The following is a 27,165-nucleotide window of genomic DNA, read 5'->3' as shown; positions in this document are numbered from 1 at the left end:
GGTTAATGATGTGTAGAACTCATTAGTTCTCAATTGTTCTTAGGATACTCTTTCATGTGGTCATTTTGTCCAGATTTTACTGGCAGCACCCAAGAAATGCATAGCAGCAATACAGCTGGAATAAGCTTGGGGATGAACAAAAGTGACTCTCGTGGAAGCTTTCTCAGAGCTTGCTTCATCAGATACATGAATTGCACATCCATTAGTTCACTGCATTTACTTTAGCAAATAAAAGGGGAAGGGGAGTCAATGAGAAAGATGAGTTTAAAACCAGACCCTATGAAAACAGTAATCACTCAGAGTGTGGGTACATAATTAAAGTGGGGTTAATATCTAGGAAGGTTCAAGATGAAACCTGGTAAGCAGATCCAGTTAGAAAGTTCCACGGATATTGGTGAATTAATGAACATCTGTAAGTGGTGGACTATGCAAGAGTCCATGCAGTGAGTGAAAAATCTAAGGTCTGTTAAAACCTAGAGGGGCAGATGGTGTTAAACTCCTTGAGGAATCCTAATATAGCAATTTTGTATTGGGTTCTCTCTTTGAATTTCCTCTGTAGGAGAACAGTGACTTTTAGATCATCAACAGAATTCTCTAGATTCACTCACTGGTTTCTAAATACTTTAATGCCAGAAATGCACCCATTTGTTCTTTCGCATAGGGACTGTGTTGCTTGTCCAAAATAGAGAGTGGAGGGATATTGTTGACGCACAATGGCATACTGAAAGAAGAGCAAGGGAATGAGCCTGTGACTGTCTGATGCTATAAGGTCCTACGTAGTGGGGGTGTTCCTCTTTATTCGTGTTTCAGACACTCAGGGACCTAATGTCATGCTGGTTTGAAAATCTCTCAGAATGTCAGTCTTGTGCCCTTACCTGGATCTCTGCTGTTCATGGGGAGATAGCAGTGGAGTTTTCTAGAACCCTCTGCCACAGTGCATGGAAGTATATAACAGAATGCATACATTTTGGCTGATGCTGACATGAAACTTCGCAAACATATAGATCTGAAGAACCACACTTCACCAAGTGTTCTGAAGTATTACTGGGAACAGGCTTCGTTTGGGCATATGTTTCAGTTACAACCCTCACTGTTAACTTGAGTGGGAAAATTTTGGCTTTATTTGTTCAGTACTTCCAGGCTGCAGCAGGAGAATCATATCAAAATTCAGTTCCGTCATCTAAGTGCTGGAACACGAAGCCTCTTAGTTCTGCAGATTACTCAGAAAAGCTCAGTTTCTCATTCTGTTACCTCCAAAATACATGCATGTAGACCAAGGGTGTGTGTGTGTGTAGCTGTGGTTCTAGCTTTATCCTACCCTGTTTTCTTATATCGTTTCCACACAAGAAATTTACCCCTGAACAGCCTCTGGTTGCTGTTAGGTTTTAGAGCCCCCTCCACATGGCGTTGCTTGCATCACGAGTCTGTCCAGGGGCTGGCTCGCGGTTTGCCCAGATTTGCCTCAGGATGAGGGAAATTGCAAAAAGTGGATTTGCCACTTTTTATCTCACATCCCATCTGTGAGCAACCAGTGAGCAACCGGAGGGAAGCCCGTATGGAGGGTGAAGGTGCAATAGTCTCTGCAGTGTTGTCCCTCCCTTGCACCTGCCCTCCCCTCTTCATTTCCTGCTCCAAGTATTTTTTTTAATGGTGCGGTCTGGTTGCAGTGCAGCTGCAAAGCTACATTGTCAAAGGAAAATTAAATCTTCTGCGAAGTGTCCATGGTCTTTTTGGGATCAGGCAGGCAAAACACAGCCCCTTTTCTGTTTTCTGTAGGTGGGGAATGAGCTGAGAAAGAGGGAAGGTGGGTGATCAAGCATCCTTCTCACGATCATACAGGGGTCTGAGCACTGTTTTTGAGCCAACCATTTACACAAAATGACTTTTTGAGCTCCGGGGACCATGTTCAGTGTCTCAGAAAACCAGCCAGATATAAAATCCAAAAGCACATGAATCCAACAAGGGGGGGGGGGTAGAATGCTGTATCATTCTGTCATTTCTCCATAGCAACGTGGCAGTTTTTAATTTAAAATGCACCTGTGTTGTAGCATTACTACATAGCAACTCAGAAGTGCCTTAAAAAAATAATGTCAGGGCTTGTGGGGAAGAAAGTTTCAATCTACATGAGAACTGCTTTGCTGTGATTGGTGGCTTGCTATGATTGACAAGCCAAGGAGTGGGAGGAGAAGTTCAGCTTGTTTTCCCTTGCAGCCTCATGGGGAGGCAAAATGCTATGATGGGGCAAAGGGAAAATGCGGGGGGAGTCTCACATGAGGGCTGCAAATATGAGGTTTACTATCCTGTGTTTGCAAGCAGGAGGCCATGTACGTTTTACTCCTCTGTGCAGTAATGGTCTTATAATTCACATTGCCTGCTTTGGGGGCAGAGTGCTCTCGCTCCCTCTTTTTAAGTCATGTGGTACTCCTAAATTACTAATGTGGATTTCTCTGGACTGCTAATCACTTTACAGTTCACCACTGAGGATCGATATTATAGCTTGGTTTGCTATCTATCTGGTTTGCCTGCATAGCATTACTGTGTTTATGAGCCACTATTGCGGGGCAGGGTTGGGGGGAGTGACAAAAGGATTTTAGGTGAAAACTCAATCAGTGCTCATGGGATGACATTTTTCTTTTAATGCCTTCAAATAACAGCTCTTTAGCATAATACCTTACCTTAATGAAAAGAGACAGTTTGGCGATACTTCCATTCACCGCACTAGTAATTGTTAAATTATGCCATTTCCTGACATTGTTCCTCAAAAAGAGAAAGGGAAAAATGCCCATAATATTTTAAATTGCCAGTTGCTAAATTAGTCTGTGTTAAATTGATGCTATGCATATAGACATCCTGGAGTGGAATTAAAAGGCGGATCGACAAAGGGACGCTAATTAAGCACAAACCCAGAAGGCACTTTAATAAGGCAGCTGCCCGGCAGCCGTGCTTTCTATTGTGCAGACCACTGGAAAACTGTCTCTGGGTCGCGTTTCCTGTGTGCGCTGGGCTGCTGTAGCTTTCAGAGTTTTTTCTCTCTCTGCCTCCGGAGCCTTTGTCATCATCTAAAACCACTGAAATACTCAAAGAAAGCAACTGGGACAGAAATGGCCATCGTGCGTCGTGAATATGAATGAAACCTGGGCATTCATCACGTCAATATAATTGTCAACAACCAAACTGCATTAAAAACTAGAATGAAAAAAAGCTCAGTCTTTTCTAGGCTGAATACAGATCATGTGGTCTGAGAAACTGTGAATACCAGCTTCAGCTTGGAAGCACATCTATTCCACTGTTTCTCTGTGAAGCTCAGAATGGCTAAACTGTGGTTTCCAGGCAGTTTCTGCAGTAAAGCTTCACCACCAGGTACCTTTAAATTATCAGAGTCCTCACTTAATTACAGTACCCTTGGGATAAATTTTTTTTTCTCGCTCAGAGCATCCCTGTGAGCTTTCCCTGAAATGAGAACAATGCTGCCTTACCGCACAGTGTGTTGCCAGGACAAACACCAAACAATGTAAAATAGTTTTCACACTAGAAACTGGTGTGGAGGTGGATCTTCACAGAAGCTCGAAAGCATGGGGCTTAAACTCTTGGCCAGGCAACTTGTGTAGCAATTAATATGAAACAGCTTTGCTAGGAAATCTTCTCAAATATGGAGCAGAAGTCCATTAGTGGCTATTCAGTGCGAAGTATAAATGGAACACTATGTATGGGGCAGTGATGTTCTGTATTCTTAGTGCTTGGGGGCAACAAAAAGAGGGCTTCTGGAGTTCCGACCCTGTTAATGGACCTCCTGGTGACACCTGTGTTTTGGCCACTGTGTGACACAGAGTGTTGAACTGGTTGGGCTTGTTCCAACATGGCTTCTCTTACATTCTTATACTGCTGAAGGCAGGGAGGAAATAGGGCCATCCTGGTCATTTGAGTATAGGTAATATAAACTGCATGTTAAAATTTGCTATATTTTTGTTTTGTCCTTCAGAATGGCCTTCCTTCAGAAGAAAATCCCTACATTTTCAATGGTGACTTTGTTGACAGAGGGAAAAATTCTGTGGAAATACTAATAATCCTGTTTGCATTTCTTGTTGTCTACCCCAACCATTTTCATTTGAATAGAGGGAACCATGAAGACCACATAATGAATCTTAGGTATCTACGTTTTTATATCCTTTCTTTCATTAGCCCGACCTTCCTATACTCTAGAATTTAGAAGGTAGGGCATCTGCTCCCCAATATCTTGCAGCAGTATTAGCAAATAAATATTTAAAACAACAATTTTCCCAAAATGGAAGACCAATTATTTTTAGGTTTGTTCCTCAGATGTCTGCAAAATTTACGTAAGTTCAGGAAATGTAATGGGCTCGGGCAATGCACATCAGTCATTGGCCAAGGCGTTTGCATCAATAGGAATCTGATCTCTCTCTAATGAACTAAATAGAGTTAAGATTAATGGGCAGATTGTCTGGATTTCCAGTTGGAATCTGGATACAACCCAGGGACCAACATAGGTACAAAGTACTTGATCCTAAGAGTTTGGGATGGAACAGGCTATAAATTCATCACTGTGATATAATCTGTTTCTGTAACTTCAGAAATAAAGTATTTTTTTTTTCTTATGGGACTCATGAGACAATATATAGAGGACGTATTCAATGTGGGTGGTTGTCTATTACAAGATAGTACCACATCCAGAAGTCCCAGGAACCACCAGTCCTGACCTAGTAACAGCCTTCATGCATGCATAGAAAAACAGCAGTATGGTACTGAGAATTACATATTATGAATCACATTGACTTCCCTTGAAGGGAGAACCATTGTATGAATTCATTGTTTGGCATTTCATTATAACTAGTGGCCAGGTTAGTTTTGTGGGTATTGAGGGTATAAGAACAGATTACTGCTTCCAAATTAAATGCACAAGAAGATTTGGGATGGGATTAATGCAGTCTGAATCTGTCTGTTCGTGGTTAGAAGAGCAGGTTTCCCTCTCCCCCTGACATGGAGTTATATTTCTGTCTGTCTGTTGGGGATTGCTCTTGTCTATATATCAGTGACAGATTGCCCTTCCAGTTATGTAAGGAATGAGATCCAGGACTCGTCAGCAGTTACTGTAGGATGTTCTAAGTTCCAAACTACTTCATAGTTGACCATGAGAAAGATCTAGCTACTTGCTTATTCTTGCTTATTCTTGCTTTTATTCTCACTTGTTTTAGATATGGTTTCACAAAAGAAGTTATGAAAAAGTATCGGGTAAGTTTTTTTCTGCTTGCCCTTTTTTTGGAGAATGGTTATTATTATTTATTTGATTTATAGACTATCCTTTCCAGCCAGGCTCGGGCAATGCACATCAGTCATCAATACAAAATCCTGATAAAAAACAATAAGACAATAAAAACATAAAGCAATATCCTTGGTGCTCCATTAGAAACTGTTTCTTGGGCTTTGTTTCTGTCTCTGTCTCTCTAGCCAGTATCTGTGGTGGGGAAACGGAAGGGGGACGGAGGCTTGGTTTTATTGCCTTGCACCTGGCCTCAACCGTATGCCTGATCGAATAGTGCTGTTTTGCGGGCCTTGTGGAACTTTGGTAGCTCTGTCACCTGAATAATTTTTGTATATGAGAAAGATAGTTTTGACTCTCAAAACTCATACCCTGAAAAATCTTTTTGGTCCCTAAGGTGCTCCTGGACTGGAATTGAGCTGTTGAGTAGTTCCAGGTCTTAGAACCATAGGCACTGAGGCTCTTTCCATGGGTTATTTCACCCTACTTGCATCCTGAAATTGTATACCGGGGAGTGGCCAAAATCTGATCCTTGGCATACATCTTTGTAATGCGAGTGGTTAAAAATAAAAGGGAAGGGGTGTAGAGGCAGCAGCTTTGACATACAACCTGGCTAAGCCCTATACAGGGAAAGAGGTGCACAGTGGAGCACTGGGCAGACTCTCTGTCTCTTCTTTGGGAAGGCAAGGCTGTTTCTTTTCCTTCCAATCCACTCTAAAAACATGTCTGCAGACAATTCCCATTTGCTGTTTAAAATACCTCAGTATTTGAATTATATGGGATAACATAAGGGACCACTCCATGAAAACCTGAAGTGGCACTCTCTGGTTTCTTTCAATGATAGCCCACCCATTGAGCCTTATAATACCCAGCCCTGTTTCTATATGGTGCTGTACAAATTATTCATATTGAATACAGTCCATGAAACACAGTAGAGAGGCATATAACTGCAGTAATATCACCCCAGTTCCATGCTCATACCTTACAAGTTGTCATATGTAGCAAAGTGATCATCTTCAGTTACTTTCAAGAATCTAATAACGTTTTTCATTTAATAGTCCTATGGCAAAAAAATTTTGCGTCTTCTGCAAGATGTTTACAGCTGGCTTCCACTTGCAACTATAGTTGACAGCAAAGTTCTTATCTTACATGGTGGGATCTCAGACACCACTGATTTGAATTTCCTGAACATGTTTCAGAGAAACAAGGTAAGAGACCACAGTCATATCCCCATGTTCAACGGGTATGTAAAGTTGCCTTGTGGCATAAATTCATAAAGAAAGATCACTCGAGAGGTAATTGACATGTAGATATCACTACATACAAACTCAGAATTGCATTTACAGCATTAAGCTTTCAAATCATGCCAACTGAGTGTCTCACCAGCCATTACCACCAAAAACCTATGGCACAGTGTTATCTATATTTGCAGCAATTCAGTCAAAACTAAGTTTTGGGTTTCCTAAATTTTGTGAGACTTAAACATACATAGCTTAGTTTAAACATTTACAATTATGCAGGATTGTCTGATAAGTTTCTGTGTGTCTTATGAAATTCTACTTCTATAGACTTGGTAGAACTGTTGCCATAGTGCCATATTCAGAGAGAACTGAGGTCCATTATATGGATGTCAGCCCACACCAGTACATGTGAACTGATTATGGTGGTCAATAATATTGCTTTTGTAGCTGAAAACTCTTCTGAAACCGCTGAAGGCAAAAACAGAGGCAAAGCATGAACAGCAGGGACCTAGTTTGATAGAAGACTGCTCTACCCTCAAAGAAGTCAAGAAATGCCTTTCTAGGCAGGACATCACAAAGCCTTCGTCAGCACCAAATGAGAGAAAGCAAGACTCTGCCATTGTAGTTGATGCCAAACAGCATGTTGACCTTGCTGATAGAAGCAGTTCAGTGGAGAAGCAGGATCTTGAGTCCAACATTACCACACCATGCACATCTCCAGAGCTAACAACCAAGGAGTGGAAGCAGGTATGCTGAACCCAATTTGGGGAGGGGGGTTCTCAAAATAAGGGTATGAGTCAGCAGGATGTTAAAATCTGAGACATCATTTTGTAAAAAGAAAATTTCAAAGTAAAAGAATTGGCATATTAATTCAAAAATATGAGATAATTATTCTGCAAGCCTTTAAAGAAGCTGATTAATTTAAGACACTATGCTTTTTCCTTTCCTCAATCCTCCTTAATTGTTCTGTCCAGTTCCTGTTCAGTCCATTGCCTACTCTGCATTTTATTCTTCAGCTATGCTGCTTTGGGCTCTAGAACTCATAATTTTATTTTTCCTAGAACCTCTTCTAAGACCACATCTCTTCCAAGACCCTAAAACTAAGGGCCTTTACGCACGGGGATCTTTGTTGCAAATTGTTTGCGGAATGAAAAATCGCCATTTAAAATAGTGGAATTCGTCGTTATGCATACCTGCCTTTGTAGTGGAATCAGTTGCGTTTTTTAGCATTTCCCACAGGCTTCCGGTCTCGGCAGAAATCGCTAGAAAGGAAGCGCTATTGCCAAGCTCGTCCCGCCCCTGGCCGTCAAGCAGCCAATGGGCAGCCGTTAGCATGCTCCCAAACAGCCCCTTTCCCTTTAAGAAAGGTTTTTTTAAAAAAAAAACAGACCCATAGCAACGAATCTAGGTAGACCCATCCAGCTGCCTAATGTGAGCTGTCGTTTGATCGTATGATCGTTGCCACGCTGCCTCGAGTGATAAAAAAAAAATCCCCCCCCTCTCACAGGCCCGATTTTCGGCTGAATTAATGTGTAAAAAATAAAGGGACTTTATTTCAGCAAACGGGCTTTTATGTGGTTTGTGCTTAGTGACTAAAGGTAAAGGACTGAAGCCAGGGAAGCCTCTAAACAGAAAGAGGCTCGCTGGTGCGTTTATCCCCGCTCGCTCGGAGAAAAAAAAATGGCGATCGCTTCGCCGGAAGTTTGGAGGACAGGCTCAGGAGGAGGGACTTTGAAGAAACCGCAACAATGGTAACGCACAGGTCTTTATCGCTAGTGTTACAGATTGTTTGCAAGAGTGTAGCGCTTTCCGGAGGGTGAATCCACTTTTTGGGATTCCCCTGAAAGCGCTACAACGAAGCGCTTTTTGCTGATTGGTTTCAGGAGTGTTGCAGATTGTCTACGACGTCGTGCGTTAAGGCAAATCAATAGCGTTTCCAATTAGCAACCATTGTGCGATTTTGAAGCCGTGCAAAAAGCCCCTAAGTCCCTGGGACTTGTGCAAATTTCTTAAAATCCTAGCCAGATATATCACTTATACATCCTCTCAGAGACACGGGATTGCAAACATTCTGTCCGCTTTGTCACTGAGCCAGCATTGTTAGGTAGGAGGGCAGTTCCAGTGCTTCAAGAACACTTGACAACAGTATTGGTATTTTGGCATAAATAGGGTCACAGCTTTATTGGCAATTCTTTGATGAGCACAGGCACAATTCTCAGCAATGTGGGCAGATCCCATCAACCACCTTCCCCCGCTGCAGCGAACAGACCACAACCCCATGGGGAAGTGAACCATCCGCAGACTTGCCCGCGGGGACAAATGACCATCAGGTCAAGCTCCCCTAACCATCAGGCCTGCTGGACCACGGGAAGGTAAGCCAAGAAGAGTCCCATACACGTCAACCTCTATTGGAACTCTTCTGGCTACCCTGCCATGTGATGTTGGCATCCCCCCCTGGTGGATTGCCCCCCCATGAGCTGCATCTTAATGGAAGTTCCCAAATCTGGCAAAACCTGGTTCACAGGCACAGATTGTGTCCCCACAGATTGTGCCCCCTTGCCAACTGCCCAGCTATGACAACATGGAGCAGAACTAGCACACTATAACAAAGCCTACTAACAGGGTAGGAGAGTGGGAAGCAGCAGGTGGCCGAGGGGATAGGCAGCAAAGAGACTGCATGGTCGGCTGGCCTCCCTTTAAATCTACTGCCTCACGCTGCTCTGCCCCCTCTGCAGCACCTGGCTTGCGGGCGTGCGCCAACCGTGTGCTCCCATTTCTGGTGCTGCTGGGCTCTTTTTCCACCTCACCCTCTGTGTTGAGGGCAGCAGCAGCATTTCAGTACCATCATACCTCCTCAGCTGATCAATATCTAATGCTTCATTACCACAATACAATAGACCATAGATAATTTTGACCTCAAGTAATGCTGGCTTTTTAAGATGGTGAGCAATTTTTCAAATTCTAGCTGTATATTTGTGTTATACAAATAATGGATAGTCACTAGCATCCATTTGCTATTGAAAGGTGTTAGATATTCTCTGGAGTGATCCTAAACACCAAAATGGCTGTACACCAAACAAATATCGAGGAGGAGGTTGCTACTTTGGACCAGATGTTACTACCAGGTTGCTCAAACGATATAATTTGAAGATGCTCATCAGGTCACATGAATGCAAACAGGAAGGCTATGAAATCAGTCATAATGGAAAGGTAAACCACAAGTTTATAATATAAATTTTACAGTGGCTTTTGCAGTGTAAAAAAAAGAATTCTGGAGTGGCATGGAAGCATGTGTTAGATGTCTTGTGGGCATTCCCTACCCATATATGATAGCTCATGTGCAAGGTCCCAAATTACCCCCTGGCATTCTTGTTAAAGGCTGTTGGGTATCAACATGCTTATGGCTGAGATCTTGAATAGTTGCTGCCAGTCAGGTTAAACTATACTGAATTAAATGGAGCAATTATCTGATTCAGCATATGTGAGGTAGTTTGATGTATGGGAGACAGCATGTTGGAGTATGACAGTGGAGACCCCACCAAGTCAGGAATGCTTCTGAGCCTAACCCACTTCACAGAGCTATTGTGGAGAATTATGTATATGGTACCCAGTTCCTTAGATGGGTTGCAGGATAAAAATGTCAGCGATTGCCTCATTTTGGAAGAAAGGGTTTTATTTATCCTTATTTATTTATGTTGCAATTTGTATCCGGCTGCTCTCAGTAAACCGGCTCATGGTGGGTCACACTAAAAAACCCAATACAATACAGTATTCACCCATTAAAACACCCATTAAAAACCCCTATGCTGTCCTCAAATCAATCCCATGGCACTAACTAAAAGCTTAAAACCGGTTGCAGGGGAACCCTGAGTGCCAACCCCTCACCCACAGTGATGGCCAGCTAGTGGGGGCATCCCGTCTTGCACTCGGTTCTTCTCTTGTCCAGGGGGTATCAGATCCTCCTGGGCTGGCCTCAACCATAGACCTGGCAGAAGAGCTCCATCTTACAGGCCCTGTGGAATGCCGAAAGCCCCCACAGGGCCCTCAGCTCATCTGGGAGCTCATTCACCAGGTCAGGGCCAGGCCTGAAAAAGCCTTGGTCCTGGTCAAGGCCGGCCAAACTTCCCTGGGGCCCGGAATCACCAGCAAGTTACTGCCTGCAGAGCGCAAGACCCTGCGGGGGGCATAAGGCGATAGGCAGTCCCTCAGATTGCACTGTTCTAATTAATTTTATTGCTTTGTTCTCATTTATCCTCTTTTCCTCAATGAAAAAGTGATCCAGTGATGGAGGAAGATGGTCCTATGCATGCAGTTTCAGTGGGGAAAAGTGACAGGAGGAGGGGCAGGGATGATTACAGTGAGCATTGTGTTTGCGACAAGCTTTGCAAAATAACTTGGCCATGGTTTTAACTGCCAACCCCCATGCCTTCTTTTCTCTTCTCTCTCCCCCTTTCTTCCCCACGCAATGAGAAACGGCATGTGTGGCATTCTTTTGCTTTCATGTCCTGTCCTTCTTAGTTCCTCACAAAGATACAAAAAAGATCCTTAGAGGCATAGCAACGTTTGCCTAGCATTCGAAACTGCAACCTTTGCTAAATTTCTGAATTAACTTGGACAGTCTTATGACTCAGCTTGTTGGATCCAGTGTAAAATGTTTGTTACTTAAGTTGAATTTATGTTTCCTTTTAAAATCAGGTTATCACTATTTTTTCTGCCTCTAACTACTATGAAGAAGGAAGTAATCGTGGGGCTTACATAAAACTGAACCCAGATCTTATCCCTCGTTTTGTTCAATATCAAGTCAACAAAGATACACGCAAAAAGACCATTCGACAGAGGTAAGGTAAAGAAGGCAAGTACATTAATTAAGAGGTGTTTTGTTATAAAGCTGTCCTGAGTGTAATTTTTATTATAAAGTGCAGGGAAGGGCTGATTGGAGGAGGCCCCATGGTATGATCGGCCTGACAGGAGCAAGTGTGGCTCAGCAGCTTTGGTCTGGTGCCCCAGTGGGCAAAATAGCCATCTCCTACTTACACTGAGGATCTGTTTTTATAAAAGATTTTGGCAGTAAAAAATAGGGAAAATAGAGCCTAGGGAAGGCAACATGATTTTTTATTGAGAATGAAGGTAAGTCCTACTGTTATTGAGAACTTTTGAGTGGGAGGAGATGGTACTTAATCAGTTTGTGATACTAGAACACCCTGTCTCTTTTCTGGGCCTTCATGGCTGCACCCAGGTGCTTTTGTGAGAGTCTCTAAATACCGGATCCCCTGGCACTTGGGCTATAGAAAGGCATACCTATTAAAACAACTAAGTCCAAAATAAAAGGGAGATCTCTCTCATCCAAGGAAATGAAATCCTCTATCTCTGCCCTGAACTTCTTAGTATTTAAGGAAATGGAGTTGAAATACTATCTCCTCACTACCGGATTGATTAGTTAACAACAATAATATACCTCTCTCCCTTGTTAAGGATAAAGGGTGAATAGCTTGTCTTTTTCAGTCAGAACTCGTATTTCTGTGTACCTGTGGGGAAATAAGATTTGTTTTTTTACCTTTCACATTTTTTTTCATGCATTGTATGCATAAATTGTCCATATGCTGCAAAGGCATTGTGTAGAAATAATATCAAAGCCAGGCCATTATGTTAATGAGTAAGAAGATCTTACACACTTTTTCACTTACACAGCATCTTACTTAAACTGGGCTACTCAGCTTTTTTGCATGCTGCTTTACATGCAAGAGATCCACAGGCCAGGTAGGCAATGCACGGGTGTATTAATGCCACACATGTAGCAATACAGCTTAAGTGAAATGCTGGGTGCCTGTAAGATCACACAGGTAAGTTTTATTTGCCTATCAGCATCATGTTTAAATCAGGCCTCAGTTGGAATACATGGTGTTTCTGATTTAAGAAAGCTAAAATTATTCTATTAATTGAACCCTCTACTTGGAATTTTTTGTCATTTTTTAAATAAAGTTTTTATTATTTTTTAAAAATGTCTAACTAACTTAGAAATTTGTTCTGCAGGGCAAGGCCTTATTTGTTTGTTTGTTTGTCTGTTCGTTCATTTATGTATTTGCTTAGCAGAATATGAACATTTCAGAGAAGGGCAGTTTATGGAGAAATGTTAGTTGCACAATGAATTTTGACTGTTTCCTGTCTATTCCAATCATTTCCTTTCTAGGGTTAGTACAGTTGAGCTATCTGCCTTAAAGAGTTTACGAGAGAAACTTTATACGCACAAATCAGAACTTATTGCGGCTTTTAGACAGCATGACCCAAATGATACAGGTAATAAAATCGGATAGCATCTTCTTTAATGTTGCTCTATATCATTGTAATGTGAATGGGTAAGTGGCGATTCCTTTGGTGAATCAGACCAAAGAACAGGAAGCAGAGGGCTACATGCAAATGGACGGTTTCAGTAATGGAAGGATTTTAGGAGTGTGGTTCCAAAGATTCTGTACTGGGATCAGGACTAGTTAACATTGACAAATAATCCACCGTGAGTAATGTGGCTGCAGAATACACTAAACTATTTAGGATGGCAAAACTCAAGAAGATCACAACATTTGAAATGAATCACAGTACCCAGGTGGTCAGGGGCCGGGTAGGGTGCTACTGGTTTAGCTTGTGAAGATGGTTAAACGCCAGCTAACCTGCTTTTGAGACCTGAACCTCCATAGATAAGGAGATGTCAAGGATCACTCCCAAACTCCTGGCTGATTGAGCAGCTAAAAGCTGGACACTGCCCAGGGTGGGAAGTGCATTTCCTGATCTGCATTTCCTGATCTGGTCCTTTCTCACCCAGCCAGGGTACCTCTGTCTTTGAGGGATTGAACTTCAGGTGACTCCACTGGAACTCGGCCACCACTGTCTCCAGGCATCTGACTAAATAAGTGTCAAGTGATTTATGCGGGGACAAAAAATCCTAACTTTACTGATGTGATATGAATCATTATATTGGTTCAATGTGCACCACAGATAGAAACATGCACATTCTATGCTAGGGGTAATGATGAAAGACAGTGAAAATAAAATGGACATTGTTATAATGCTTTTATATAAGCCTTTGGTGCGGCCACATTTGGAGCACTGTGTCCAATATTGCATAGAGCATGGAGAAGGGCAAACAAAATGATTAAAGAGGAAAGGTTCAAATGCTTCATAGTTTGAAGGAAAAGATGACTAAAAGGACATGATAAAAATTCATAACATTATGCATAGTTTAAAGGAATCAGAGGAATTTTTCCCCCTTACCTCTCTCTCATAGCTCTAGAAATTCAGGTCACCCAATGAAGTTGATGGGCAGTAGATTCAGGACAGACAAAAGAAAGTACATGTTCCCACATCTAATTAATTTATAGAATTTGCTGCCAATATACCTATGTGGGATATCTCTCCACTCCTATTAGTCATAATAACTAGATGTTCAGAATCCTCATGTCCCTGAATACAGTTGCTGAAAGGCAAATAGCAGGAGATTGCCTTCATATGCCACTTGTGAACTTCTGAGAGGCAACGGGTGGCTTGCTGTGGGAGAGGCATTGTATATCGCCTGCTTTTTCTGAACACATAGCCAGACTTTGGCTTTTGTTTCTTGAGATTAAGAGAAGCATTCTTTGATTCTGTACTGTGCCAACTGCAAGAACGCCTTGGATCTCCCGTCTCTCATCTGTTGCTGCCATAATCTTGGCCACCAGAAAAAAGGAGATCGGAAGACTACGGAAATAAAACTGATTTTAAATCTCCTAGGAGGAGTATGATAGACACCTCCTCACCTTGAGATTAATTTGCCCTCCCAAATCAAATTGTTTTCCCTCACTGACTGAACTGTCCTTGTAGTGTGATTTCTTTATTGTAACTTATAATAAAACTGACTGACCCATCCCCACCAGCAGATCTTATTGCCTGGAACTTTTGGGGAAGGTGCAGAGTCCTTTTTTCTTAAAACCTTTGCCAGAATGGCACTGAGACTTTTGTTATCTACCAACAAACTTAGAGGGAAAGGTAGCTGGGTTGAGAAATCAGAGTTTAGAAATACAAATAAGCTATAATACAATTAGATGTTTTTTGTTACAGGCTTTTGAAAGGTCTGATGTTTTTCCTTAAATTTAAATTCTTTACCTTGAGAGGCTTTGGTTACAGTGTTATCCAAAACACATCTTTCTTCTTTGTCTTTTTATCTATTGAGTTCCCTTGAACTCCTCTAGTTTCTGAAAGACAGGTACCTTTCTGCTAGTACCCCCAATTTTCTTTCATGGCAGAATCCCTATCCCTATGCTTTCTGAGGAATCTGAAGCAAGCTTTCTCTTACACAATTCTAGGGAAATTCTCACTCCTGATTTTCCCTTCTTTAACAGGGCAAGGATCCTCCTTTTCTTCTTAGAATTTTCCCCTCTCTTTTATCCTGAATTGGGAGTATCATCTCACTGCACAGATTAGGTCTCCCAAATATCTGCCTCAGATACTGTGTAGCTCAGCTTTCAGCAAAAACTCCAAAAATTCCAAGCTGTCTCTTAGTGAGAAATGTTAACCCTTCACTTACTTATTGCTGTTACTCCATGACTTGGAACTTGATTGTTTATAGCGTTGTCCATCACAAGGAGGAGAAGAAAAAAACGTCCTGTGATGTTATTCATAATCTGCCAGAATCTTGGCAATTTGAGCCTCAAAGTGTCACCCATCAGTAATTTCATGAATAGCTGGATTGGGAAGGTTTCTTAATTTAGTTTCCATTTTATTTTATGTTTCAGCCTGGTTGTATTTTGGCAATGAACAAATTTCCAGCTAGTATTTTACGTAGATCTGATAGAGAACATTAAGATAATTGTAGGAAAAGTTCCCCCAGCAGTCTCTTATTGATATCCTTAAAATGTGCCATTGCTTTAGAAACAAATCATTTTTGTGTAGAGATGTAGGATAGAGATAATCATATTGCAGTGCCTATGCTTGCATTTCCTGTGGAGAAGACATTATAGGCTGTGCCTTATATTTTGAAGAATTCTTTTAGAAAACAAGACCATTCTGCCAATCAATTATTTTAGTGGGCAGAACACTATAACTCCTGGGATTTTCCTGTAATGATATTTCTGTACTAATAGCTCAATAAAAATACATCTATACATTTTGGGCTAAGGTCAAGACATCATCTTGGAGAAAGAGTGGGCTTTTCCTTTTTTCCTTTTAAAAAAATAAATTCTGGGTTAAAGTATAAAAATGATCTGAATCGAAGAATTCAGGAGCTGAAAATGTCATAATAAAGTGGGTTTTCCTTTTTTCATTTCTTTTTTATAAATACTGGGTTAAAGTTCATATTGTTTTATAAGAAACATTTAATGTTAAGTACATAAAATATGTTATTGTGAACAAGTGCAGGAGCCAGTTGATTTCCTAGCTTAAGAGTCTGTTTGGTGTAGAGGTTAGGAGTGCAGACTTTTAATCTGGCATGCCAGGTTTGATTCTGCGCTCCCCCACATGCAACCAGCTGGGTGACCTTGGGCTCGCCACGGCACTGATAAAACTGTTTTGACCGAGCAGTGATATCAGGGCTCCCTCAGCCTCACCCACCCCACAGGGTGTCTGTTGTGGGGAGAGGAATGAGAAGGCGACTGTAAGCCGCTTTGAGCCTCCTTCGGGTAGGGAAAAGCGGCATATAAGAACCAACTCTTCTTCTTCCTCTTCTTAAGGATAGGCCTTGGTTCAAGTTTAAGGGTAATTTTTGTAATACACAAGGAAATGTTTATAAAAGTGGGCTGTTTTTGTTGTTGCCTTGTTTTTATATTTACAGGCAACAGATATATTTGGACTATCTGGCAAAACGAAATTTCAAGCAAATGGGGACTTTGGGGGGGGTAGAGGGAGGGGTTATATTGTAATCCAATATATTATGTCTTTGTTCTTTTTTGTATCTACATAAAAAATAAAAATACATTCCACTGTGTGCTAGGTAGTTATCCTTTAAACATATTTAACTTTTAAGGTGTGAGAAATGCTCTTCATTTTTGACAGGAAAGATTTCTCCCAGTCAGTGGGCTTCAGCCATGGAGTCTGTGCTACATCTTGACCTCCCCTGGAGAACTCTGCGTTCTCGACTGGTTCATCAGGTCCAAGATGGAAGTGTGGAATACCTTTCATCTTTTGATGCTTTAGAAATTGAACTACCTATCAAAGAAGTAAGATGTTAAACTTCAGATGGTTCTGGGTGACTTTAAAAATTTTCTGCTTAATTCTAATGTTACTGATTCTTTCTTCCATGTTGACTGACCTACTTTACTAGGGGCCATTCCACACAGGAAAAGAAAGCCTTATGCTAGTGCAATGGCTTAACGCTAAAAAAAACCCCGCACCTCCCAGAATTCCTCACCTGCTGGCTCCTCTGCTGCTGTCTCGCACTTCCTGGCATTTCACATGCCTGATTGAAATGGCAGAAGACGGGAACGCGCTAGACATGCTCCTCGCTTCCACCTGTCAATCAAGTCAGGCGGCCAATCACCTTTCTTGCCCTTTTAAAGGGACCGCGATGTCCACTCTTTTTTTTTTATTGAGACTTATTCATTTAAACGCATATACATTTATTCATGGATGCATAGGGCTCCTTTCACTGCAATCCCTCTTGCAATCCAGAGCTTTGATGCTTAAAAAAAAAAATTGGGGGGGGGAATTTGGGTTTTTTGGCGGGTGGGGAAGAGGCTTGCTTTTTGGGCAAACTGGTGGGGAAAAGTTTATTTTGTGTTCTGCCTGGGCGATTGTGTGTCTATTCATTGCTCCAGGCATTAAAACAAAAAAAGAAAGCCCTATTCCAGGTTAAGAGAGAGGGAGGTGGGCTCAAGGGCGGGCACTGGAGCTGGAAATCTTGCTACTTCAGCCATTTTGGTAATGCAAGTGTCTTGTGCAAGTGTCTTGCTGGCTGCTCTCACCCTCCTAGCACTATATGGCAGGGGTAATCCAATTTTGTGGATTCCCCTGCAAGCACTTTAAAAAGGAGGGTGTAGCTGCCGGTTTGCAGATGTAACGCTGGATTTTTATGACGTCATGCAAAACGCAAAAAAATATGGCATTTACAAAAGGTACGACTCTCACTTTTAAAATCGGGTGCGGAATGGCCCTAGATCTTCCTTCCATGTTGACAGCCTAGGGCCTGTCTTTCCTTGGTGATATATTAACTGGAATCTAAATAGTAGGCTGAATTCAGAATTTAAATATAGTACAAACAGAATGGTGAAATTTACAATTTCCTTCAAGAAGAAAAATTATTTCACTCAAACATCAGTAAAAATCAGAGCAGGCAAAATCTCTGGAAATTTTCCAGCACAGCTATACAGTTGGAATCTTTAGTAAAACAGAAACAAAACGAAAATGGAAAAAATCCAAATGGATATGAAATGGGGCAGTTAATATAACCTATTAAAATTAGAAACCCAGATGACCACAGCAGTTTTAATTAAAGATTCCAATCTCTGCTTGTGTTCAACCATCAACTATTAATGCAACATTTGCTATCCTGTTTTCAGAAAACAGTACTTTCCCACTTTGCTGAATTGAAATAAATGAAGATCTGTTTAGAAGATGTTTATGTCAGTGGTCAAATGAAGACTAATGAATACCACGTTTTTATTTAGCTGTATATTTATACCCCATTTTTCTCCCCAAAACAGCTTACAGATTTTTAGAAAAAGTTCATAGTGACCTATGTACAACCCTTTTATGTTCTATTACATAAAAAGTTATTCCATTAAAGATATTAGAGTCCCTGAAAACAGCTTACTAAGAGTCTTGGGGAGTAGGAGCTAATGGTGGGTATCTTTGGGAATGTGATAGGTTGAGCCAAATAATCAATCCTTCACTCAAGGCATAGAAGCCTTACAAGAATTATGCAATAGATCTTTTCCTATTGAACTTGGACCTGAGCTCAAATTCTTGTTCAGATTCATTGCCTTCTCAGCCTCAGTTCTCTATTTGCAAAATGAATTTCTGGTCTGCTTTATAGAGCTGCTCTGCAGGTAAACCCGTTGTTTGTAGATCTTATTGGTTGGGCAAAGGAATATGTTTCCCACTAAATTATTTGTCATATATATAGAAGGCACTTTTTCATAATGACATAATTGGTGAAATTGCTTTCTTCATACTTGCATTGGATGTGCTGTGATTTTTCACGTATTCTTCAGGTTCAGCCATCTTTGGTGGAAACCCTGTGCAGATACAAAGCTGATCTGGAGATCATCTTTAATATGATTGACAAAGATCACTCAGGTATGTGAAGGCTCAGTTCCCCAAAGTAACACATCTGACCCTTGGTGCAGGAAGGAGTGGAGGGTGGAAAGAAGTTTGGGGAACTGCAGCAGCTGCTGCTTTTAATATTACAGGGTATTTGAGTAAGCACTGATAAGTTAGTTAAAAAGCAACATAATGTTGTTGATCATTCCCAGGCTGGACAACAAAGATGTCATTTAGCTGATGAAGCAAGGAAAGCTTCCCTGTATTGCATCCCATTTGATGCTTTCCTTGTCCCTAAAAGCCTACACTAAAAACTGCACTGGTCGCTACAAGTACCATGGCATTTGTTATCCCTATGAAAAGTCCCTTCCCTGTCCCTATGTGGGGGGGAGGGAGGGAGGGATATGTTTAGATTTAAATTTAAGTCTATAGCCATTAAATTGTGCTAATATTTACACTAGTGATGTGAATACTTTGGGGCACACTTCAACAACTATTGTAACAAACAACAGGGATCAATGTGGCTCTCTAGATGCATAGGATAACACAATGAGTTTGCTTCATTTTGCAGTAAATGACAGCTGAGAATTCAGGGGATGGAAGCCCTGCACAACACTGTGTTGCACATATCCTTAGATCTTAATGCACTGACTAACAATGTCAGCAGGCCACTTGAACACTCTGCAGATGACCATAGCTAATGACCATTGCATGAAATTGTCTCCCTTTTCTCTTGACCTAACTGATGGATTGTGGGCTGAGTCAGTGCCTAAGCATGGGCAGGGAAATGAGATTTACACATTGCAGGTGAAATGGGCTGCTGACATCATGAATCCAGTGGTATTATTTTGTTTTTGTTTTTTTCATCTAGAGTTATTCATATAAGGCCTTCTGGTGTGTTTCAGGCTCTGGCCAGTGGGCAGTTTTTCCACTAGTTGGTTGACTTATCCCAAATTCCAAAGGCTCGTTGTTTCTCTATATTTTCTGAGTTCCCTCACAGCTGGCTTCAGTTACAAAGGTTTCTGGTGTATTTCTGTGATGCCTCCTCCAGGGCCACCATTTTCTGTCTGTTCTAGGTCTTATCTCTATTGATGAGTTCCGCCAGACATGGAAACTCTTCAACCTACACCTGCAAATCGATGTAGATGATGACTCTATTGACAGCTTAGCCCGAAGCATTGATTTTAATAAAGATGGCAACATTGACTTCAATGAATTTCTGGAAGCCTTTCATGTAGTTCATAAATTTGAGAGTAGGAGCACTGAGTAAAGAAGCAGAAATCACTTCTGGAAATCTGACAAAGAACTGCTGTGATGTCTCATCTTGCAAAGGAACTTCATAATGAAAATACTGACTTCTTAATCTCAAAGTGGTGGGATGAACCCCTGGAAAATGCCTGGTAAAGGTGTTACATGATAATCTGTAAATCACTGCAGCTAATACGAAGAAAACGAATACTAAGAAAGATAAAAAACGGATAGACCAGTATTGTGTAGAAACAAACAAATAGAAAATTGACTATAGCAGTGCCATATTTGTCAGATCTGAAAAGCTATGCAGGGTCGGTCCTGGTTAATATGTGGATGGGAGCAGGGATGGTTTATCCATGTAGCACGTGCTACGGGCCCTGCACTTCCAGGGGCCTGGCACAGTGCCTTCCCCACCATGGATCAGGGCTGTAGCCTCTCTTCCCCCCTTTTCCCTCTTTAAGGACACTTGGAGTGATACCCCTTTCCACTGTGGGCAGCTCTTCTGCCCACAGTCTGGCTGCTCCTGCCAAAATTGTACTCTGCCAGGACCCCTTGAATCCTTAAAATGGCTCTGGTGCTACAGGCCCTGTGAATCCTTAAACCACTACTGGATGGGAGATCACCAAGGAAGTCAAGTGTTGCTACACAGAGGTAGGCAAAGGCAAACCACCTCTGAATATCTCTTGCCTTGGAAAACCCTATGCGGTCACCATAAGTCAGATGTGTCTTCACAACTTTCCACCACCACCATTTCTTCTCAATGCTGTCTGCTATATGTTAAATTTCTTACCTTGGTGTAAACTGGGGTAGGAGGAAAAGTGTGTGCCATCATGTGAGAAGAACAATGTCCATCTGGCTGGTATTGAATATCCAGCAGCCATGTCTTCATGGCAAAATAGATACTTCCACAATCTGCGTCTATCCTAATGTAATTCCATATATGCAGGATTTTTCCTCCTGCACTAATGTACATCATTGTAGGGTAAAGCCATGGGTGAAAAGAGTCCTATGTCTTGCTTCTTTGGAGCTGTGGTTACCGTGAAGCAATAGTCATAAGGGACATATGAATGACTGTAATTTGGGATGTTTCTTCTAAAAGATTGGATGGTGTGAAAGGGCCATATCATGCATTGTTTATTGATATGATTGCCAATGGCATTCATTTCTGTATTAGGAGCATGCTTATTTATGCCAGTCTGTTTCATCCCAAAGTTGACACTTTCACAAACTAGATAACCCAAAGGTTATCATCCCAGCCCAGACATCCATGAATGCAGCAGTGCTAACAAAGCATTCCCCTTTCCCTTGATGACCTTGAAAGAGTGGAGTCTACTGTCCATGGCTTAGGACAGCACTTGCTACAGGACTGGTAGCTCTCTAAATCAAGCTGCCACAGTATGAGGAACCTGTGGAGTCACTTCTCATAGTTGTAGAAATGAGGAGAGGATTTGTATCCAGCTGTGTTATGGATTCCAATATGACATAGTTCAGATAGGCAGAACCCAGATGACATAAGTTCTAGTTTATTGAATAGTATATTTTCTTATAAAGTATATTATTTTTAAAGAATTTTAAAATAAATTCAAGTATAATTTCTTAGGCATTTTTAAATTAATTATTTTTTTTAAATTTAATGTCTTAAAATTGAATCAGTTTGGGCTTCATGACCTTTGACAGTTTCATCTTCTCAGATCTGGAATTGATTCCAGCCCTATCCATGGGATCCATCTTTTCCTTATTATTTTCTGCAGGTTTTCTATTCGTGTATTTTTATTTTCTCTCTTCAAAGAGAGCTACATAATGATGTCACCACTAATCTTAAGAGATGACCTTTATGATTGGCAACCAATGCTACTTGTAACAGAGAAACTGCTTTATCACCCAATGGGGAAAAAAGAGACACAGGGTCACAGTGCTTTCTGGGAACACGTGGCTTCTGATCTTGACCGTGTGCATACTCATTCTCATTTGGTTGTGGCTACCTAGTGGCAAGACTAATGCACTCTGTATTTGATCAGGAATACTCTGATTGCATTGACACTGTCATGCTTCTGTTGTTTAAAATTAGTTCTTCTAGTCCTTTGTTTCAGTGAAGCTCTGCTTTTTAAAAAAGAAATAATAGTGAGTCCAGAATAGCACACAGTAATTTGATTCAGGCATAAAGGAAAGCTGTGGTTTGCTGATACATGAATTAGGCTAGGATAACCTTGGGTTCCCCCTACTTTTTGTATATGGTGAATAATTGTCTATTTCCAGATCTACAGCTGTTGTTAGCGTTTATCCAAATGGGAAAACTGTAGCTTATGGTTCTCTGCTGTCCAGGAGTCCAGCCTCTAACTATAATTTGCTGAGTCTTATGTTATAGCCAAAATAAAGTAAGAGGGGTAGGACCCAGTGAAGCACCAGATACAGGGCAAGTACAGAGGCACTGGGCTACCACTATGGCAAATCAAATGTACAAAAAAAAGCCCACAAGACTTATCTAAGGGGGCCATTGCTGCTGCGGGGGAGGAACACCGACAGGGACCTGGCTGGTTGGAGAGATTGCCCAGCCCTGGCATTCTCTGAGCAGTATGTGTGTTGGCATGGCAACAGGGGGTGTGGCTGAACTGGGCGTCAGTTAAACGGATGGCCTGATATTCTTTGGCCTCTTTCCCCCCTTCAGGGCGCCCAAAGATGCAAAACCCACCCTCCCTCCCTGTTTATGAATTGTTTGACTTTTTGTTAGAAGTTGGGTTATATTATTGATTAATTGTCACAGCCTGCGGAAGTGGAGCATGGGAAGGATCAATTTTGGGGAGGCCAAGCTTGCGCGCTGTCCTCCCCTAGATTTGGGGGGCCCTTTAAAGGGCTGTGTGGATGCAGAGCCTGATTGAAGGCTAGCATTTCCGGGGGGCAGGAGAACCCAACAGAGGCTGGTGCCCAGAGGGGTCACTCCATGGTGCCTCCCCCCCCTGTTTCAGCCTGCCATTATGTCCGGGTTTTGGGGCTGGATAGCCAAGGCAACCCGTTGAGGGGCAGGCTGTGGTGGGCTTCCTTGTGGTAGGGTAACCACAAGATGGCATGATTCTCTTCCCATGCTTGCCACGCTCAATGTTGAATAAAGGCTGTGGCCAAATATTTTATGCCAAAATTACGGTTGTCAGTGTCCTCATTAGGTGGTCAATATCCCCCTGCAAGGCAATGACTTTTATGGAGTCTTCAAGCTTCCATTCTTCTTTATTCTTTTATATAAATCCCAACATATTTTGCTCTTTGACTTTATTCATAGCAAAGGGCATTGAAATTGTTGAAACTATCTTACTCTGTTAGATTACTTCTCTATACCAAAGTTTTTTCTTCAAAATATGAAAATTGAAGTCCCTTGATAAAGCCAAAGAGCGAAACACGTTCGGATTTATATAAAAGAATAAAGAAGAATAAAAGTTTTAAGAGTCCATAAAAGTCATTTTTGTACATTTGATTTGCCATATTGGTAGCCCAGTGCCTCTGTACTTGCCCTGAGTCTTATGTTATGGCAAACAATGGTTTGCTGTAAAAATGGAACTTGTTATCTTGCCAAATGTAAGGGAGGAGAGTGTATGATGCCTGATTTCCTGGGCTAGTTCTTCTAGTAAAAGACCACAGTTTAAGTCTACACCAAGCAACTGTGATTCTCAAACTGGAAAAGCAAGATGCTGTGTTGCCAACTATTACAGGTTACATAACAGATGATAAAGATAATTTGAATTCCTTAAGTGGCTAGGTATAGTCAGATACTTGCTTGCACTGACTATTTAGATCTGCGGAGCTGGCTTCCCATACATGGTTTCTAGATCAACTTTCCATATGTAACATCTCTTCTACTTATAGCATCATCTTAATACAAATGTTATGGCTATTAAATTGTTCAGAAAAAATGCATGCACATAATTATTGTATTTTACCTCTATTAATGTGGCCTGAGGTTGATTAACACAGTTATGCATGTGTAAATCTTCCTGCCGTCAGTGTAACTAAAACAGTGTGACATAAATGCATGGAATGCCTGACCTCAAGTGAATGTGTGAACTATTTCCATTGAAAGATAACCTGATATTAGAAGGTGAGACAGAATTTTGAGGAAGCAGAGAAGCAAACCTCAGCCCCAAGTATTTATGGACAATCTAGTTATCCACTGCCTCTTCTGTCAGAGTTGGTCAAAATAATGAGGTTGGGAGAAGCTACATGTATATTGGAGAGCTATGAAGGATTTAGTCATGTCACCACTGAGGGCTATAGTTTCGCTATGTTAACTTTACCTAGTTCCCCAACAACATTGAAATGCACTAAATCTACGATAGTTGGGGATTTTTCCTCAATCAAGCACATCCAGATCTTTAGTAACTTACATCAGAAACAAGTTTGTTGAAGAATATTACTACTGACACTATTGTTCTTAATAAACAAAAAGTTAACCATGGTCATCTTCCTTGCGGCAGTAATCCATTTATTGGTATAGTTAAAATGTCAAAAACATGGCAGCATATGATACGGCTGTATATGATACGTAATTCAATTCAGCATACACGCGCAGTGCCTGCCAGCCTTAGGACAACTATGGAGTATTAATGTGGAGATATGCAATGCAGGGTGTCTTTATATAGCATGCATTTTCTGCCCTTAGTAATGAGTTGTGTTTTAGCATGCACACGTGCTCGAACAATTCTTCCTACCATCGAATTATAAGGTATCCATTCTCAGGAATGAAATGCATAAGAGTTTATACCAAAGTTAGATTCCGGGGGTCTAGGAAGACCAACTGTTTTTCCTGAGGGAAACCATTGAGAGTCTACAAATAACCCCCAAAACAAAACTCAACAGGAGTCGAGAGACAACAGAACTATTGATCACATTCTGGCAGCAACACAACCTTAATTTAATATATTAATGGTTTCAGATGCTCCAACATTACTTTACAATGCTTCTGTGTTACTCTACAATGCTTGTTTTAGTAAACAGAAAAACTCTGGAAATGTTGACACTCTGTTACAAACAGTAGGCAGGAGTTGTTAACAAGTGTGAAATAATGTCTAAATTTAAGCCAAGATAAAACCTACATAACCAAATCATAATCATGGCCTTATATAACATAAACCTAAGAAGAAACAAGGTGATAGGGATGTAAACAGGAGCTGTCTGATACCACTCCTAAGTTCTTCTAGGAGGTACTCACATGCCATTAGCTATTGCAATTCACTTCCTAGAGTTTTGTATTGCAGCAGCACAAAGCTAATGAAATGTGTTTCTCTCATAGCCTTAAAATGGAGCATACAAGCATGTTGTTTCCTTATGAATTGTGTACCTCAAGTTTCTGATCACGAAAGACATCTATAGGATCTGGGGAGACTGAGAAGTCCATTTCCATTTTCATTAAAATGTCTCACTTGGAAACAAAAGGAGTCAGGGGATTAAGAAATCAATCCCATTAATTCTCAAACACAGACATTCTCAAATACAAATACTGGAATTAAGACTGAAGGAAGGAATAAAAATAATCTTCGGTATGCTGATGACGCTACCCTTCTGTAAGGAAGCCCTTAACAGCTGATTATGAAGATCAATGAAGTAAGTAAAAATTTTAGCCTTTTCTTAAAACACTACAGAGACAAAAATAATGACCACTACAAAAAACAGACATGTCATAATAACAATTGATGGTGAAGAGATCAAATGCATTCAAGAATTCATTTTTCTTGGATCACAAATTAATTTGAGTGGCAATTGAAGCATGAAAATAAAATGTCCAATTACTCAGGATCCCTCAACAATGATGAACTTAGATCTATCATATTTCCAAAACCCACGTACGGATGTGAAAGTTGGACAATGAAAAAATTGGACAAGAATCAATTCATTTGAACTCTGGTGTTGGAGAAGGTTTCTGCGGGTTCCACGGACAGCAAAAGTCATAAACAAGGAAATACGACAGCGCATAAAGTTTGATATATCATTGGCAGTCAAAATCATGAAACTCTGGTTCACTTACCTTGGCCACTCAAGTATGGTAGAAGGGCAACAGGCCTGGCATCACCTGTGTCAATTTTGTGCAGGGGAAATTTGATTCTCTCTGGGAAATTGGTAAAAATGGCCTGATACTTCATTAGGATAGTTGGTCTTTTGTTGGGGAAGTGGCTGGATTAACTTCATTTACAGTTGTCATCTCAGGTACCACCCGAAGAAGTCATGGTTTACAACCCCAACCCATTAAAGAAATACCATCTTTTTTCTCACACCTGGTCATAAGGACCAGGTTTAAATGCAGAAGCCTGCAGTGCACCCCCACCCCCAGAACTCATAGTTACCAAGTAGTTTACATTGGAAACTCTTTCAACAATTTTGGCTGCAGTTTGGGATTTTCTCTTCTAATTTTGTACAACAGGCTTCTATATGTCTGTCTTGCTGACAGCGATAACACATTATCACTCCATGTGTATTCTGTATATGAGTGTTCTGCCTTTGACTTTAGATCAACTTTCTGAGGTGCCCCAAACTTTATTTTTCTTGATGGGGGGTGGGGTGGGGATGGAAAAATAGATCCACCCAAGTCCCCAGTATCTCATCTAATAAAGTGTCAGCTTCATCTACAATTTCCAGCTTTTCATACTTTAGAAACCATCTAAATTGTGTGGGAACTTGTCAACAGAACTATTCTAAGCTAATAAGTTGCTTCAGTTCTTCAAATGTCTTTACTTCCTTTAAACCATCTATTTAAGGCTCTGTCCAAATGACAACCTAGTTGGGCATAACTTTCACCCGACTTTCTTTTTAAATGTCTAAGGGCTTTTCTGCTTTGTTCTGCAGTCAGACGAAACTGGACTTTGACTCTTTCTTTAAATAACTGATAATTTGAGGTTTCTTCATCCCTCATCTTCCCCCAAATAATACCTGGCTTTTTGGCCCCGACAACACACCAGGTAAAATTCACTCTGATTGGTCCTCAGTGAGGGATAGGGAGAGGTTCTTCCTGGCTCTCCTCCTCCTTCCTGCTGCTTCTGGTAAGTTAGCAGGGCAGGAGAGAGCTGGCCCCACTCCACAACCCTGTTTCATGGCGAGACACCCACAGTAAGCCAGGACAACAGGAGTAGGGCCGGCCCCAGCAGGCATGCTCATCCAGCTGGGCTGCTCTGCTCTGGGCATGGCCTCCCACCCATCAGAGTG

General features: G+C 41.3%; 1 protein-coding gene across 2 annotated transcripts in view; it reads left to right on the top strand.

The window, feature by feature from the left end:
- Positions 1–24,431, top strand: part of PPEF1 (protein phosphatase with EF-hand domain 1) — a 57,549-nt gene extending 33,118 nt beyond the window's left edge. For both annotated transcript variants that reach the window (XM_077343126.1, XM_077343125.1), the window contains exons 8-17: positions 3,980–4,146; positions 5,211–5,247; positions 6,334–6,483; positions 6,964–7,263; positions 9,541–9,726; positions 11,212–11,354; positions 12,704–12,810; positions 16,531–16,694; positions 18,687–18,771; positions 19,812–24,431. In XM_077343126.1, the coding sequence (XP_077199241.1) occupies positions 3,980–4,146; positions 5,211–5,247; positions 6,334–6,483; positions 6,964–7,263; positions 9,541–9,726; positions 11,212–11,354; positions 12,704–12,810; positions 16,531–16,694; positions 18,687–18,771; positions 19,812–20,005 (1,533 nt within the window). In that variant the 3' untranslated portion in view covers positions 20,006–24,431. The remainder of the gene's footprint in view (positions 1–3,979; positions 4,147–5,210; positions 5,248–6,333; positions 6,484–6,963; positions 7,264–9,540; positions 9,727–11,211; positions 11,355–12,703; positions 12,811–16,530; positions 16,695–18,686; positions 18,772–19,811) is intronic.
- Positions 24,432–27,165: the final 2,734 nt, after the last annotated feature.

The sequence above is a fragment of the Paroedura picta genome, chromosome 6 (assembly GCF_049243985.1).
Source record: "Paroedura picta isolate Pp20150507F chromosome 6, Ppicta_v3.0, whole genome shotgun sequence".
Taxonomy (NCBI): domain Eukaryota; kingdom Metazoa; phylum Chordata; class Lepidosauria; order Squamata; family Gekkonidae; genus Paroedura; species Paroedura picta.
This window is presented reverse-complemented; position numbering and strand designations above follow the sequence as displayed.